Raw genomic sequence first — 14,000 nt, forward strand, 5'->3', positions numbered from 1 at the left:
CCCGAGGCAAGCCTCGGGCATCTCATATCAGCACTCGGCGGAATATTCGCACGAGGGCGCGGTGGACAACATGCTTGTCAACTGGGACTGGACAGCAAGGTGTGATGTAACTTTGTATCAATAAAGCATCAAAACACTGCTTGCCACGGAATGCACTGCATTCCATGCGAGGCAGTGCAGTGCAATATCACTATATTGCACCCAACCCAGTGCAATACCGCGATATTGCACCGGGCGGAGTGCATATCAGTCACATCACGGCGTATCCATATCGCACTCCCGGTTGACAAGACAAAGATAAGCTTTTCACAAAATCCACTGCTTTGAAAGATCTTAAAACTGTACAACAAGACCGCAATTTCTTCCATCTGCTACACTTTTGCGCAAAACAACTCACAGAATTCAGCGATGCACTTCGTGATACGTACGGTAATACGAATCACTCTGCCATGTCTTGCGGTTGACAGTCCGCCGTGGTTTGCAGATGACAGAAGGTATGTCTGCACGAATGACCACACACATTCAGGTTGTTCAGTGATATCGTTATTCAAACAGTATTGACGAACATGTACGATAGACAGTGCATGCGTTGCAGTTAGATATTCCGAGCTGGCACAATTTTTGTAATGCATTGCAACCACATAATCCCGCTTTTACAAGTAAAGTGTAGTGATTCAAGGAACTGTAATGAAACTACCTCATCGAAGCAGCTACACCTGCAATACTTCCTATAAATATCAGCTCGCATACGACTTGTAGGCGAGCATTCACCTCTTGGGCGCAATCAGAGCTAGAAAAGCAACGGAACACATACCGGACTCCCGTACCCGAGGTTGGTCACAGAGTCCACATTGCACTTCAATTTTGTCCACTGTTACCACTTACAAGTATCCCTCCTTACCGCCCTTCCCTCTCTCGGAAAGACGTAAATATGGACCCCGATGGTGTTCATTCCTCCGTTGGGACAGCTTATGAAGAAAAGGCAGCTCATGAAGAGAAGAGAGTTCCTCTGAAACTCGCACAACCATTCACTCCATTCCCGCTGCCTTATGCGGCTCATAACTTTTCTGCGGTGAAGTGGTATTGGTTTCCTGGAAGTTTTGATTTGGACATGAGAGGTTTTCTCAACATCGCAATAGCCATCACAGCGATTCTAACTGTCGCTTTGCCTATCATACTATCCGGAAATTCCGACGCTGGACCTGCTCTATCCATAGCTTTTGCCGTAATAACAACAGTTCTGGTTGCCATCCGTGCAAATATCGCCCTCAACCAAATCTATCGGATTGCTTTGTGCCATTCCTTTTACAAATGCGTTGAGGCGAAGAAAATATGGCAATCCCGCCTTGAGAGTGAAGAAATTTATGCAAAGGATGTCTATCACACAGAAACCAACATCACCGGGAAAATCATAGTGCTGCGCGACGGAACGATAGAACTTCGCTCCACCGATGAATGCGCGAATCAAACGGAAGCGGTCGGGAATGCGATGAACCAGCCCGAAACGATTTCGTCATCTATTCCAAAGAGTGCTGTCTAGTCCCCGTTCCGTGTTTGGAAGTATGCATGCTCATCTATGAAGGAATTAATAGCCTTCCCCGTTCTCAATTTCCCAGTTCGGCCGAACGTCACACGGTGAGCTGTCCTGTTCAATTCCATAAAGATTTATCTTTGTGAACAATGCAAATGAAGTTCAGTGTACAGTCGTCGTAAAAGCTTCTTGATGGCAGGAAGAAGCTGTCAACAGCTTCTTCCTTCCTCCCGGTCCTCAGTTTCAAACCATCAGAGAAACCGGCACTGCGTGCAGTTGGAAAAAGGCTGTCCGGGCACAACAATTGGAGAAACAAAAACATGAGTCCTTGTTGATGTCTTTGCACTTCCCGCGACGACCCGGCAGAAACAAGAATGTTTTTTATTCAACATCGATAGAAGGCCATACCCATTACGGAAGAAGACAAGCCTAAGTTCTCTAGACAAATTTCTTTGTCCTCGTCAGCGAAATCTCGTACAATACGCAAAAAGCGGTTCTGAATACAATGAGAGACGAAAAACAATGAACTTTAAGCTCTGCGTTAGATGATTAAACTGTGTATTTGTTCGAGAATATCAAGAAAAAACTCTTTAAGGAGTACAGAAAAGCTGCTCCTCCCCAGACAATCCCTAACCTGATGAGGACGGGGTAGTTTTCGTAAGGACTTGTCCAGCGGCAATGTAGACGTCAGTCCTTTCGGCGATAGTCCATTTTCCTTTTTTTGTATGCCCAGGAAGGAAATGATCGGTAGGGCGTTTTGGAATTACGCTCAAGACTAGCTAGAGGTGCACAGTACATTCGTTTGCCCGTTATTCATATTTCGTGTAGTTTTGTATAGCGTACTCCTGCGGTGAAATGAAGTTTGCAGTTTTGGGTCGGAAGCCGATCCGCCGATCCGCTGGCCATGGTGCCATATACGCACTCTCATTCGTACAGTAGAAACCTGAAGAGAAGGAGACTTACAGAGACTAATCACCTCTTTGGGCAAAGCAAAGCAAACTGCAGAAAAACGGGGCATGTTAAGACACACCCTACGACAGGGACGAACTGACTTGGAAATATGCAGATTCTGTTTCAAAACTATGATAGGCCGTGGTCCCCAGGGTGGCAGTGTGGCACTTCCAATGACAGGCACCCGTACACCTGCCTGTCATTTAAAGTTCCACATTCCGCATAGATTGAAGCAGTAAGGACGAACGATAATACTGCATGCAGACCGAGTCGATCGTTCGAGTCGACCGTTCATGCTCTGGGGCCGCGTCTTTGTAGGTCTTTTTTGGATTGTAGCTAATGATTCTCTGGCTCTATACAAACAAAAGCGTTTGCTATTAAAGACATAATCGCTGTATTCTCAGCCTCCAGCTGTCCATACGAAAGAGAACGATTGTTGAAAAAGAATTAGTGTCAGTCTGGATTTCATTGTCCGGGCCTTTACAAGCACAAATTTGTACTCTGTCCTCATAGAAAACACAAAAGAGTGGAACTAGAAAAAAAGTCTGGGTAGAAAGCACTTTCTATATTTGAAGGAGAACCAGTACACACGGAACACTTTTGTTACAAAGACATTCCAAATTGAAAGGCAGTGCGATTACGAAGGGGATTTCCTCATCATCGTCGTAAACGCTTGCAAAAACTTTGACGTCGTGAAGCATTTCTTCCTTCGGATTTTCACCCCTCGCAAAGATTGAATTTACCCCGTCAAGCCTTCTTTCGTAAAAGCTTCCCAACTTTCTGTATGCGATGCAACTCTGACACTAATTCTCCCTCGGTAGTCGGAGCGGGAGGAACCACCTGTCATCTCCAACGACAACAGCCAGTGTCGCACCTCCCATCTTTCTAAGGTTTACCGCCGGTTTGCAAGTATCTCCATCAGGCCACATGAACAAGAAGGCGGCTTTCGAACCTCTGCTTTCGCCGTGCCCAACAAAACATTTGGGGTTGTACCCGCCAAACACAGCACCGGCCGTGCGCGCCATAACAACAGAGGCACTTTTTCGATGGAGCGACTCACAAAATGTATCTGCGCGCTAACCGTCGCGGTTTGCTTCGAAGAGCAACTGGATCTCACGAGTTTACAGCTGCGTGCGCGCCAACAATGGCCGACAAAAAACACCATTTTTGGGGTGTCCGCGGGAAGGGGACTTGTTTATTCGTCCCATCACTGAGGAAGTTGTGAAGCAAAGCTTATGACATTCAAGAATACAATGGGTGTTTCTTCCCGAAATAGAAACACGTTTCATGAACAAGGCCCAGAACGCGCAGAAACCCGTAACAACTGAGCATCATTGACATTCTGCATCAAATCTACAATACGTATAAATCTGTTTGCAAAACCTTATCATGAAGAACCATGGCTGAAAAAGAGAAACAAGTGAGCTAATTTTTGCGTGCTGTCTCCTTGATCTTATCAGGAACTAAGCTGTGTTCTTCTGCCGCATCCGCTCCCGCCTTCAATGTTCCAAGAGTTCCAGTATATTTTTTGAGAAGCCTCATCAAACGAGCTCTATGCCTCTCAAACATTTCAGACCGCTCCTTCACATTATACGGAGAACACCCACGGGTCACCTTCACGACAGCGTAACTCATTCCCGTCAGAGGGAAAAACTCCTTCTCGTTTGGTAAAGCATGTCGCTTGTTGTATTTGAATCGCCTCAAAAGCAACTGCACGTTTTGAGAGGACGCCCCCGTCTGCGCATACAACTTTGCGTCCACATTTGAGCTCAAAAAGAAGTAGTATCCGTACTGTGAAAAAAAAGCCATGTCATACAAATGAGTAAAAGAAATAACACATTAGTTTTTGGGCTCAACAACATGTTCGAATAAAAATATAAGACGTGAATATTTTTGAACCTACTCTTAAGTAGTTTCCGTATTCTTCTCTCTGAACAACTCGTGCATTCGGATCGTCATCTGGAGCTAGCATGAAGCACATGTCCGTGGAAAGGACATGGTCGGGCCGCGCAACCTTCTTTAAGGCAGAGCGTCCGAGAGTATTTGCAAACTTGAGCAACCACGCGATGATTTTCAAATAGGGAACGCTGTTTGATGCCTTCCCAACAGATTTTGCTACCTCCTCTAAACTCTTTACCGCAATGAGTTGCTCCTCGCTCAGCTTGTCAATTTCCATGATTGTGAACCTTACCACGACGTCTCGGACAGCTTCTTGCATGCCCATGTCGCTTGCCCGTTTCTGAACAAAAAGCCGCTTCGTACCTGGAATCGGAATGAACGTGTTAGGCTCCGAACCGTTGTCATGCCCATCCGTTTCAGGATCATAGTGAAGGAAGGGGAGGTCGCCAGGTCTGATTGGTAGTGATGTTGGGAGGTCTGTGAGATTTAGCGTTCTAGGCTTGGGGACTGGTGGAAGCGTTGCATTGCCAGGTGGTGGAGGTTTGCCCTCGCCAGGCCCGTCTGGAGGGGCAACAGGCATTTCCGTATGCATCTCTGAGGGTAAACCGGGAAGCTGCTCGACAGGTGTCTGCGGAGGTTTCTCTGGAGTACTCACGGGGGCTGCCATGGGTTCGCTAGATTTGACGGATGGACTTGTTGTCACTGTACTCGAGCCCGTCGCTGATAGCGAGATGTCCGTATGCGTGTCATCGTGATCGATGCAGTCCTCCTTTCTTGCCAGACTGCACAACAACAGTTCATTGTCGCCCATAAAGTCCTGTGAGGAGACGCTCATGCCAATGAAAGACATTTCGAAGTCATCGCCCAGGCGAACGACATCGTTGTGTTCGTTCGGGTTGACTTTGATAAACTCAGCTGCGGACACGCGTTCATGCGAGTTATGAACGTTCGGTCTCTCCGGAGCAAAGAACACGGAGTCGGTGGTGCCACATTCCGCAGCCTCGACGTGAACGCGTCTGCGCGGTTGGAAGGGAATGTGGCGATCAAAGAAATTCCTCTTCACAATACCACTGTCGAGAGCGCTTAACAAGGACTTGTTGTCTACCTTGATCGAGACTGCAGAGGATGGGGTGATCTCTGCGGTGAAAACGCGAGATGTGAAATGCTTTACCATATCGCCCATGATGGAGAAGATGCTAAAGAAAAACAAGAAGTGCTTCGATGGGGTAGGAGACGTGGGGCTGCGCCGGAGTAGTGCGTTTTCGTCTTAAGAGGGATCGGAAATAAAAGCGCTTGAGCGATGGAGCGTGTTCTTATTCATTTTGATCATTCACACTTGAAGGCCGGTGTGGTGATGTGTACTAGCGCAAATGAGGCAATGCACTGCGTACCAATTTTGTTTGCTGACTTCAGCAAAACGCCGCATTTGATTTAATATCTCTATGACGCTCCAATTCGAGTTTGGGCATTGTCCGGCCCGCGACTCATTCATACAGTACTTGAGGCTTGGCCGAAATTCTGTAATCGTCCTCGGATTCGCCTTCTCTCGCTTTTCTGTAGAAAGGCAAAAACTCGTGCCAGAAAGAGAAACAAGAATTCCACTCCACAGCTCTTGTAGTCTCTTTTAGGGACAAGCCCCCTCGCATGAGCTGTTTTACGGAAGCATCAGGAGGCAAAGAGGTACCTGTCCACGAAAATGGACTCTCAGAAAACTGCTTGTCCATCGGAAAGCACATTATCTTTTGAAGGGTACCGCTGTACAGCCTGGTGTGCCATGGAGAGACCGCGTTTCTCACCAGTACACGTAGTGCCTGAATCATCCCGATTTGCAAGTCGGACGAGACTGTATGACGCTTTTGTCCCACAGTGCCTAAATAAGGCGCGAAGATAGAATGCATACAGTAGCTGCATTCACATCATTCTCAGAGTGAGCGACATCAGCAAAAATTACAAGACAAGCTTTCTAGAAACCTCACTCTGCTCGCAGGCACCACAGTGAATGCGCCTCTCACTTTTATCTCTTGATATACAGGCTCCTCGCGACAAACAACATTCCTCCTAAACCAGCTATGGTATTTAAGGGGTTGCGGAGGTCAATGCCTGTGGTACAGTATGTTGAAAATAATGTTTTGATAACGGGAGACCGTTTTGACCAAAGTGTATCCGTCGCGTTTTTTCCCCAGCTGACGTTACACTCTATCTAAAAGGTGACTTATCATCCAATATTTGTAAATGACACAGCATTTCTGAGTCAGATAGCATATGAATCTCTGCAAAAGTGTCGGGTAGGATAGTTTTGGTGACAATGTTGACAGAAAGGAGTAGAGAATAGTGCGTTCCACTTCAGTCCGGATTTGGCAAATTCCCTGACTGTCACCAACGATCCTATTTTTTTTTTTTTTTTCTGTATCCCTTCTCATTACCTCATCAAAAGTTGCAACTGAGGAACACTGCCAAAACCAAACTGATCCCGATTTTTAAGGCATCGTGTCCTTTTTTCGCATCTAGTATATGTTTGAGTAGGAGGGCTGAGTTAATGTCGGACATCGTACAATCGCGGGAAGAACTTGCAAGAGTGAAGAGGTTGAAATGGCAGTTACCGGACTACATACTATACTGCTCTTGTATATGGAGTTACGACGATAGTACAACTCTGAATGGCGAAGACTGAAATGCGCCTGACCTTTCGCTTGAGGCTGTCAGACTTGGCGATAAAGATTGAAGGCACTACGAATAGTGCGATGTCTCGCCACTCTACAGGGAATCTGCTGCTCCACGCCACGCAAAATGGCACCCACCATCCTTCATGTAGCAATCGAACGGGGAGTGATAAGTGAGTGAGGTTGTTCCTGCTTCACTTTAAAGGTTCACGCAGGGCTGGACATTCCCTTGCTGTAGCATGCAAAGTGATGAACATACTGTACAAGTACTTGATGCATTGTAGATGATAAGGGAAAGAGCGAAATGCAAATTCAAAACTTGAGATGCTCCTGACTTTGCAGTCCTGAGACTGCAAGATGAGAGATCATACAGTACTGTAGTAACCGCTCGCAAAATAGGTTTTGCGAGAGGAATACTGTATGTACTGTGTGACAGATCCAAGCAAAACCTATTACACGCCATAACAGTTCATGATAAAATGTGGCACGTGACCGTTTTTTTCTAGGCATGTCTGGTGAAAAGGCCGTATCCTACCCAGTCCTTCACCGATTTTGACTTTTTAAAGCTCAATAAACACATAAAGCGCGCATATACAGTATATGCACATAACACATATAACACATAAAGCGCGCATATACAGTATATGCACATAACACATATAACACATAAAGCGCGCATATACAGTATATGCGCGCTTTATGTGTTTATTGAGCTTCAAAAAGGCAAAATCGGTGAAGGACTGGGTAGGATACGGCCTTTTCACCAGACATGCCTAGAAAAAAACGGTCACGTGCCACATTTTATCATGAACTGTTAGTCTTTCCAAAACGCGAACATGTCCAGCCGAAATTTGATTGATATATGAGTTGCCGCCGAACAAGCCTCACACGCAATGCTGGTACTGTCGGAATTTGCCCCGGGAGCGGGTGGGTGATCTGAAACGTGGACAGGTGGCGCAACTGAGGCTCTGTGCGCAAAGGGGGAAGCACAGGCCGGGGCGGCGCGGTCTCCCGACAGTGCGCGTACCCTACTAGGGTACGCACACACAATACTGTACAGAACTGATGAGAAAAGCCAGATGAGAAAGGGGGGGATAGATCTGTTGTCTAGCTAGAGACGACAAGTGATCTCATATGGATAGACACTAGACCTTCCCACCCCTCACCGCCCTCTCATCCGCACGAAGAGGGCCTGCTGCACATGTACTGCACATCAGCAGACGACTTTGGTAAAAGTAAAGCACCTGCAATCGTAGGGACCGCGTGCATATTCTGTACCCTTGGGGTACCCTTGGGTACCCCAAGGTAACCGCGTCCCATACGCACACAGCAGTATCGATGCTGATTCAATGCAGTACAGTACTCCCTCTCCCGTCCTAACCTCGCCTGCTTCTCGCTCTGCGGCAACGCCAATGGTCTTGATGCAATATCTCGTGACTTGTCACATCTCCAGGAGTTGCCCTCTCCTGTGCAGTGTGGGATGTCGTGAGGAATTCCTTTAAAGAATTAGGAAAAGAGATTTTATTAAAGTGTCAATGGACAGGTCTACAACCGACCGTCCGAGCCCGTGCGAAGTCCGTGCAGTCAGACAGTTTTTGCAGGTAGGCTCTGCGTTTTGACACAAACCTCTGGCCCGGTACGAACCTACAGTCCGCAGCGCGAGCCTTACTTATATACTACAAACCCTTACAATATCATAAAGAAAGACAAATTCTGACGCATCCAGCAATTAGAGAAATGGATGCGCCTCCATATCATACATTGTTTCACATGCAGGGAGGCCTGTGCAGCTGCCCTCTGCTGTCGAGATGCAGACCAACCGTTGCGGAGTAGAAATTAGCATGCTTTCGTGCATTCCTTTAAGGTTGATGCACTTGCCCGTTTTTTCACTTCCGTTATACAGTATACTGTACAAGGCCTTCTCCCGAGTGGCGGGAGAGGAAGAGGCAGAAGAGAGAAAAGTGGTCAATGTCCCGCTAGTCAACGTCCCGCTAGTGGAAGTGGCTCGACCACGCGAGCGCTCACCATTGCGAGACATTAACTAGGCAAGGGTTGATCAACATTAAATATCTCCTTATTTTTCCTACCCTAATCGCGTATTTTGTGAAAAATACCGCTCGCGGGTATGGCGGAAGCGCTTTCTGTCGTTGGTGCGGTACAACCACACGTCTCAACAACATTCCTCTAAACTTTAAGAGACATGTTGTAAATTTACACATTGCACTTGGTTGCTCCTTCACGCTTCATTGACATACATGGCAAGCACGAATGCTGTTAAAGGTCTGCACAGTAAGTGCTTGCAATTTCCGATGTCCGACAAGTAGGGGTTGTCTCCTGGATACGAGTGCAGACACTCTCCGAGTGCAGATATGTCCCCTCACCTGGCAGACAAACGGTATATCACAACCCCATACTGCACCACGGGTGCTGTGCGTACTGTACCCAAGGGTACGTGTTCTCAACGTCGCCTGCCTGGATTAAGGCCAGAGGGTAGGTGAGGAATAGTAGACCTGTTTCATATTATGTGCGCGGAGTTCTAAGCTTCGCTTAAAGTTTTGGTAGAATTCCGACGTCAAGCAGCGTGATGCGTATGTCTTATGCAGATAAGTACGGATCTCGTGCCGTGATTGATTACCAGGCATAGCTTCCAGACAATATTCTCTACATGATATGATTCTGTGAATCAAGGGAAAGATGAAAAGAACGATGCAACTCTTCTCCATGGGGAATCAGGCGAAGTAGAAAGAGGAACAAGTGAATGGTCAAAAAACGGGTACGGCCAGACTCTGGCAGTAGCGGAAGCGGGCCGCCGAAGAGGCTAGTATCCCTTTCTTCGCAGGTTTTTGCGAGAAGAAAGTGAAAATGTGTATGACCAAGTGATCTTAACATTGAAGAGGTTGCCGAGTGTGCCAGAGCTAAACAAATTCCATTTAGTGCTTAGGGTTAGCGAAGAGTGAATTTGGCTGTATGTCGGACTGGCACACACGCTAGAAGAGGTTTTAGCTGTACACGATGTTCGCTGCAGAGGTTGGACGAGAAATTTAGTTGCCATAGTCGAAAGCTCTCATAACGTGCATGAAACTGTATCGTCTATCTGGAAATAAGAGATACTGCTGTAGCATGTGTCATCGAATTAATGATGTGGGAGTATAATTAACTGCGCACTTCAGAGCTTGACTGCGCACTTCAGAGCTTTTTCGTTTGACACTGTCGGAAGACCGGAATGATCGAGCAGTCTGTATGCGAAACGGTAGAAGGCAGAAGTGGCTGTAAGGTTCGCTAAGATATCAACCGTCCTATTCTGTATGAATCAGGGCTGGCAGCGGCACGAGAGGGCTACTGCAATGACTGTGCAGTGCGATAGATAGGAATGGACAGTGGCAAATAAATGAAAGATGGCACGGCAACAGAGACACGATTGATTGACTCACGGAAAGCTAACATATGGAAGAGAAAGGGGTTAGATAAGTGACAGTATAATGGTTTATGATTCTTATAAGCAACGAGAGGAAGGCTTTGTGTCGTAAAGAAGTATTGATCCTTTCACAGGATTTCTTGCCGTCATTGTTACTGCTTCTCGACGTATTTCCTATGGCTTGGTTGTTCGATGCAAATTCTTTCTGCCTCTTTTTGTATGTTGCAATCAGTTCTGTGTTTTAGATGGATGCAATGAATGAAGCGCAACCAAAGGAAATTCTTGGTTGCCTATGCGTTATATACATACGCCTCATTATTGGCCGAGCAACGTTAGAGATGCCTTCAATATGTCCGTTTTATTGAGTTTTACTCAATAGTACGGTCATTCAGGCAGAACTGGGAGGGCTTTTTTGGGAGCCTCTGGCCGGGGGCTGCTACTGAATGTTGTGCATAGTTTGGCCTTGAGAAGGGACGCAGTCACTCTCGGAGGGGCCGGAGCAGGCTTCGCACCTCGGAAGAGATAGCAAGGGTACAGGTAGTTGGTGGAATTCTCATACAACTGGAAGGCATCTGACTGCGCCGCATAATTCACACTGTGAATTATGTGGCGCAGTCAGATGACGGGCCAGTCATGGGGTTTAAGAAAACGAACGGATAAATCTTGCCGTGGCTCGCAAAAGCAGATGGGGCCGTCTGTGGGGTCGGGCATGTCAGACGTAGCCTTTCTTGATAAGGTCTCAAGTTGAGACTCTCAACCAACAGGTGGTGTTTGATTCCAATAGGAAGGTTTCGAATCCAACTGACAGTAGTCTCGAAATGAGGAATCGAAAGCTCCACACCGCATGCTGCTGGCAATGAGGACCTAAACCTTATAATATAATATAATTGAGAGACATGACCTGCCACTTTCATAATGTGAGTCTCAATAGTCTGACCATTCGCTGGCCTTCTTCGCATCCAGAGAGACGTTACAAAGCCTTGCCCTTGCCAAGTAAAAAACGTTTGTGAACAGGTGAACGGACAGAGGAGATGTGAAAGCTAGTTGTCAACAAGTTGGCAATAAGTTACCCTACAACTGTACGCACATAAAAATAGAACGGACGTGGAATTTTGTTGTCAACAAGGATAACGGTGCAACACTGTATTCCCCCAAATGACTGAGATTTTCGAAACATCCACTCAGACGTGGTTGACGTCAATTGCGACCTGAAGAGTTGATTCAATGGAAATCGACAATCAATAGAAACACATTGCTGTACAATCCGTTCGTGGCGCAAATCTGTGCTTGCCCTAAATTTCGAAGATTCTTTCTCTGGAATGTAGAGCACCTCAATCAGGATCTGCAAGATAGGCTGCCTGGCAATAAACGGATAAGTCAGTCATCAACATACAGACTGAAGTTACAGAATTGCTTAGTTCTGCTCTTTTAAGTTGAAAGTCTGTCCTATCTTATAGACAGAGATGCCCTTCTCGGCGCGTGGAGAAGGTCGTCATTGTCGTCTGCTCCGAGGTAGGAAAAAGTCGCAACTAGTTTCAAAACTGCGATCATGTCGCGGCCTTCGTCGATTCCGGGCGATGGCACCAGCGACCCATTTACGATGCAGGATCCACGCCCTACCCCTTCCTCAAGGGAAAATTCACACGTGCATCACATTCATGAGTTTGGAGAAGTTGACCGCATTGTTCATGTGGCACCAAGCGAGACGAGCATCACGGACGACCACGACCCAGTCGTACCGGCCTCTGCCGACCAGAGTCCTTCCGCGAAGATCAAGCGCGAAAAGCGTGTCTGGAATCGCTTGTTCCATGACCGCCATCTCATGCAGTACTTCTATCAGGGGACATTGTATCGCACGGTCGGAAAGCGGAAAGTTGGCACTGAAGAACTTTTCTTTGACTTGGTCATAGTCGCTGCAGTAGCAGCCTTAGGCCATGAGTTACGCATTTCGGAGATTACCTGGCAGTCCACAGAGAAGTTCATTCTGCTCTTCTCGGCAGTCTACAACAGCTGGCGACAAAGCGTTCTCCTGTGGAACTTGTGGGGTATTCAGGAAGATCTGTTAGAAAAAGCAGGCATATACGTGACATTTTTTGCTTTGTCAGGTATTGCTTTGGGTGGTCACAATGCCTTTGATGATCTAGCCCGCCCTTTTGTGGCTGTTTCAGCCTTTGTCGCAAGTGCCATTCCAGCTCTGGCAGGAGTTGCGTGGTCTTTCTCGGAGAGCTTGATGAAGAACCCCGCCAATCGAGTTAACCAGCTCATTTTGTCAGACATTTTCACATTCGTATCCATCGTACCGTATCTGATTGCCGCTTGTGTTCGAGATGAAAACTTGACTCGGAATTTGTATTGGGTTGCCTTTGGTCTTCAACTTGCGGCTTTATTGATTCCGCATCAACTTTATCGGCATTTGCACAGAAGAATCGATGATTATACTCGTATTGCCTTGAACATTGAACTGGTAGTAGAGAAGTATGAAGTTTTGACGATGATCGTCCTCGGGGAAACAATGATTGGGTTGCTGTTTGAAGGCGGGAGTAAGTTTTGAAAACTGATCTCTTTTAGAATTATGTTCCATATCGAATGCGCAGGATACGGAAAGTGAGCGCGACTAACCTATCTGGTCTGCTATTTCGTTCTTGAATTTTTTTTTTGTATCAGCTGCAATTTTACAAGAAGGGGTACGAGTGGGTTATATGTATCTCTCAGCGATGTTCTCTACGGCTATGTTGTATTCTCTTCAGACACTATACGTCCAAGTCGACGGCCCCATCCAGAAGGGCGGAACGCATGCGATCCGGCACAGCACATGGGCTGGATTTGGGTGGGGTTTGCTGCACACGCCGTACCACTTGTTTCTGATCCTTTTCGCGACCGGTTTGAACCTCAATTTTCGAGACATTGCTGTACCGCCGACAGCAGAAGTGGCCCGCAATTTGGTGCGTGCAGGAGCTGAGTCTGCTTCAAAAATACCTGGGGCGCCTCACTTCACCACAAATGCCCAATGGCTTTTTTGCGTCGGATGGGGAGGCTCACTCATCTCTTCTGCTCTGATCGGGGCATTTCACAAAGCTGGTCCTCGAGCAGCAACAAAAGGGATACGCCTTGTCCTGAGGTGTGCCGTAGCAATTGGATTCATGGTCGGTTTGCCGTTGAGTGACTTCTCAGCAACTTGGTTCCAGGCTACTACTGCTATGGTGACTGTATCAATGGCCTTCACAGAGTTTGTTCTTGTGCAGATGGACAGAATCGGCTACTTCAGGTCGGAGCGATTTTTGGCACGTGTCGAGAAAGACGAAAGTCAAAAGCTCGATGGGGTCGAGGCCGCTACAGACTCCCAGTCTTCACACTCAGGTGCGAATGAATGCGTTGAACAGGGGATACATGCTCCACAGCCGCAAGGAGATATTGAATCAGGAAAACAAGAGTCAGGCAAGTCAAAGGACCTTATCGCACTTGAAAAGCGCCTTTCTCAGAACCACAAAAAGCGCCTTGTCCCTGTATACCCTAAGGAACAGCAAAAGAGAACAAATCATGGAGA

General features: G+C 47.0%; 1 protein-coding gene across 1 annotated transcript; it reads left to right on the forward strand.

The window, feature by feature from the left end:
• Nucleotides 1-12,005: 12,005 nt before the first annotated feature.
• On the forward strand, nt 12,006-13,007 carry CHC_T00003699001 (hypothetical protein). The gene has a single exon (XM_005714548.1). The coding sequence runs from the start codon at nt 12,006-12,008 to the stop codon at nt 13,005-13,007; it is 1,002 nt and encodes a 333-aa protein (XP_005714605.1).
• Nucleotides 13,008-14,000: the final 993 nt, after the last annotated feature.

The sequence above is a fragment of the Chondrus crispus genome, genomic scaffold, assembly GCF_000350225.1.
Source record: "Chondrus crispus Stackhouse genomic scaffold, scaffold_2, whole genome shotgun sequence".
Lineage (NCBI taxonomy): Eukaryota > Rhodophyta > Florideophyceae > Gigartinales > Gigartinaceae > Chondrus > Chondrus crispus.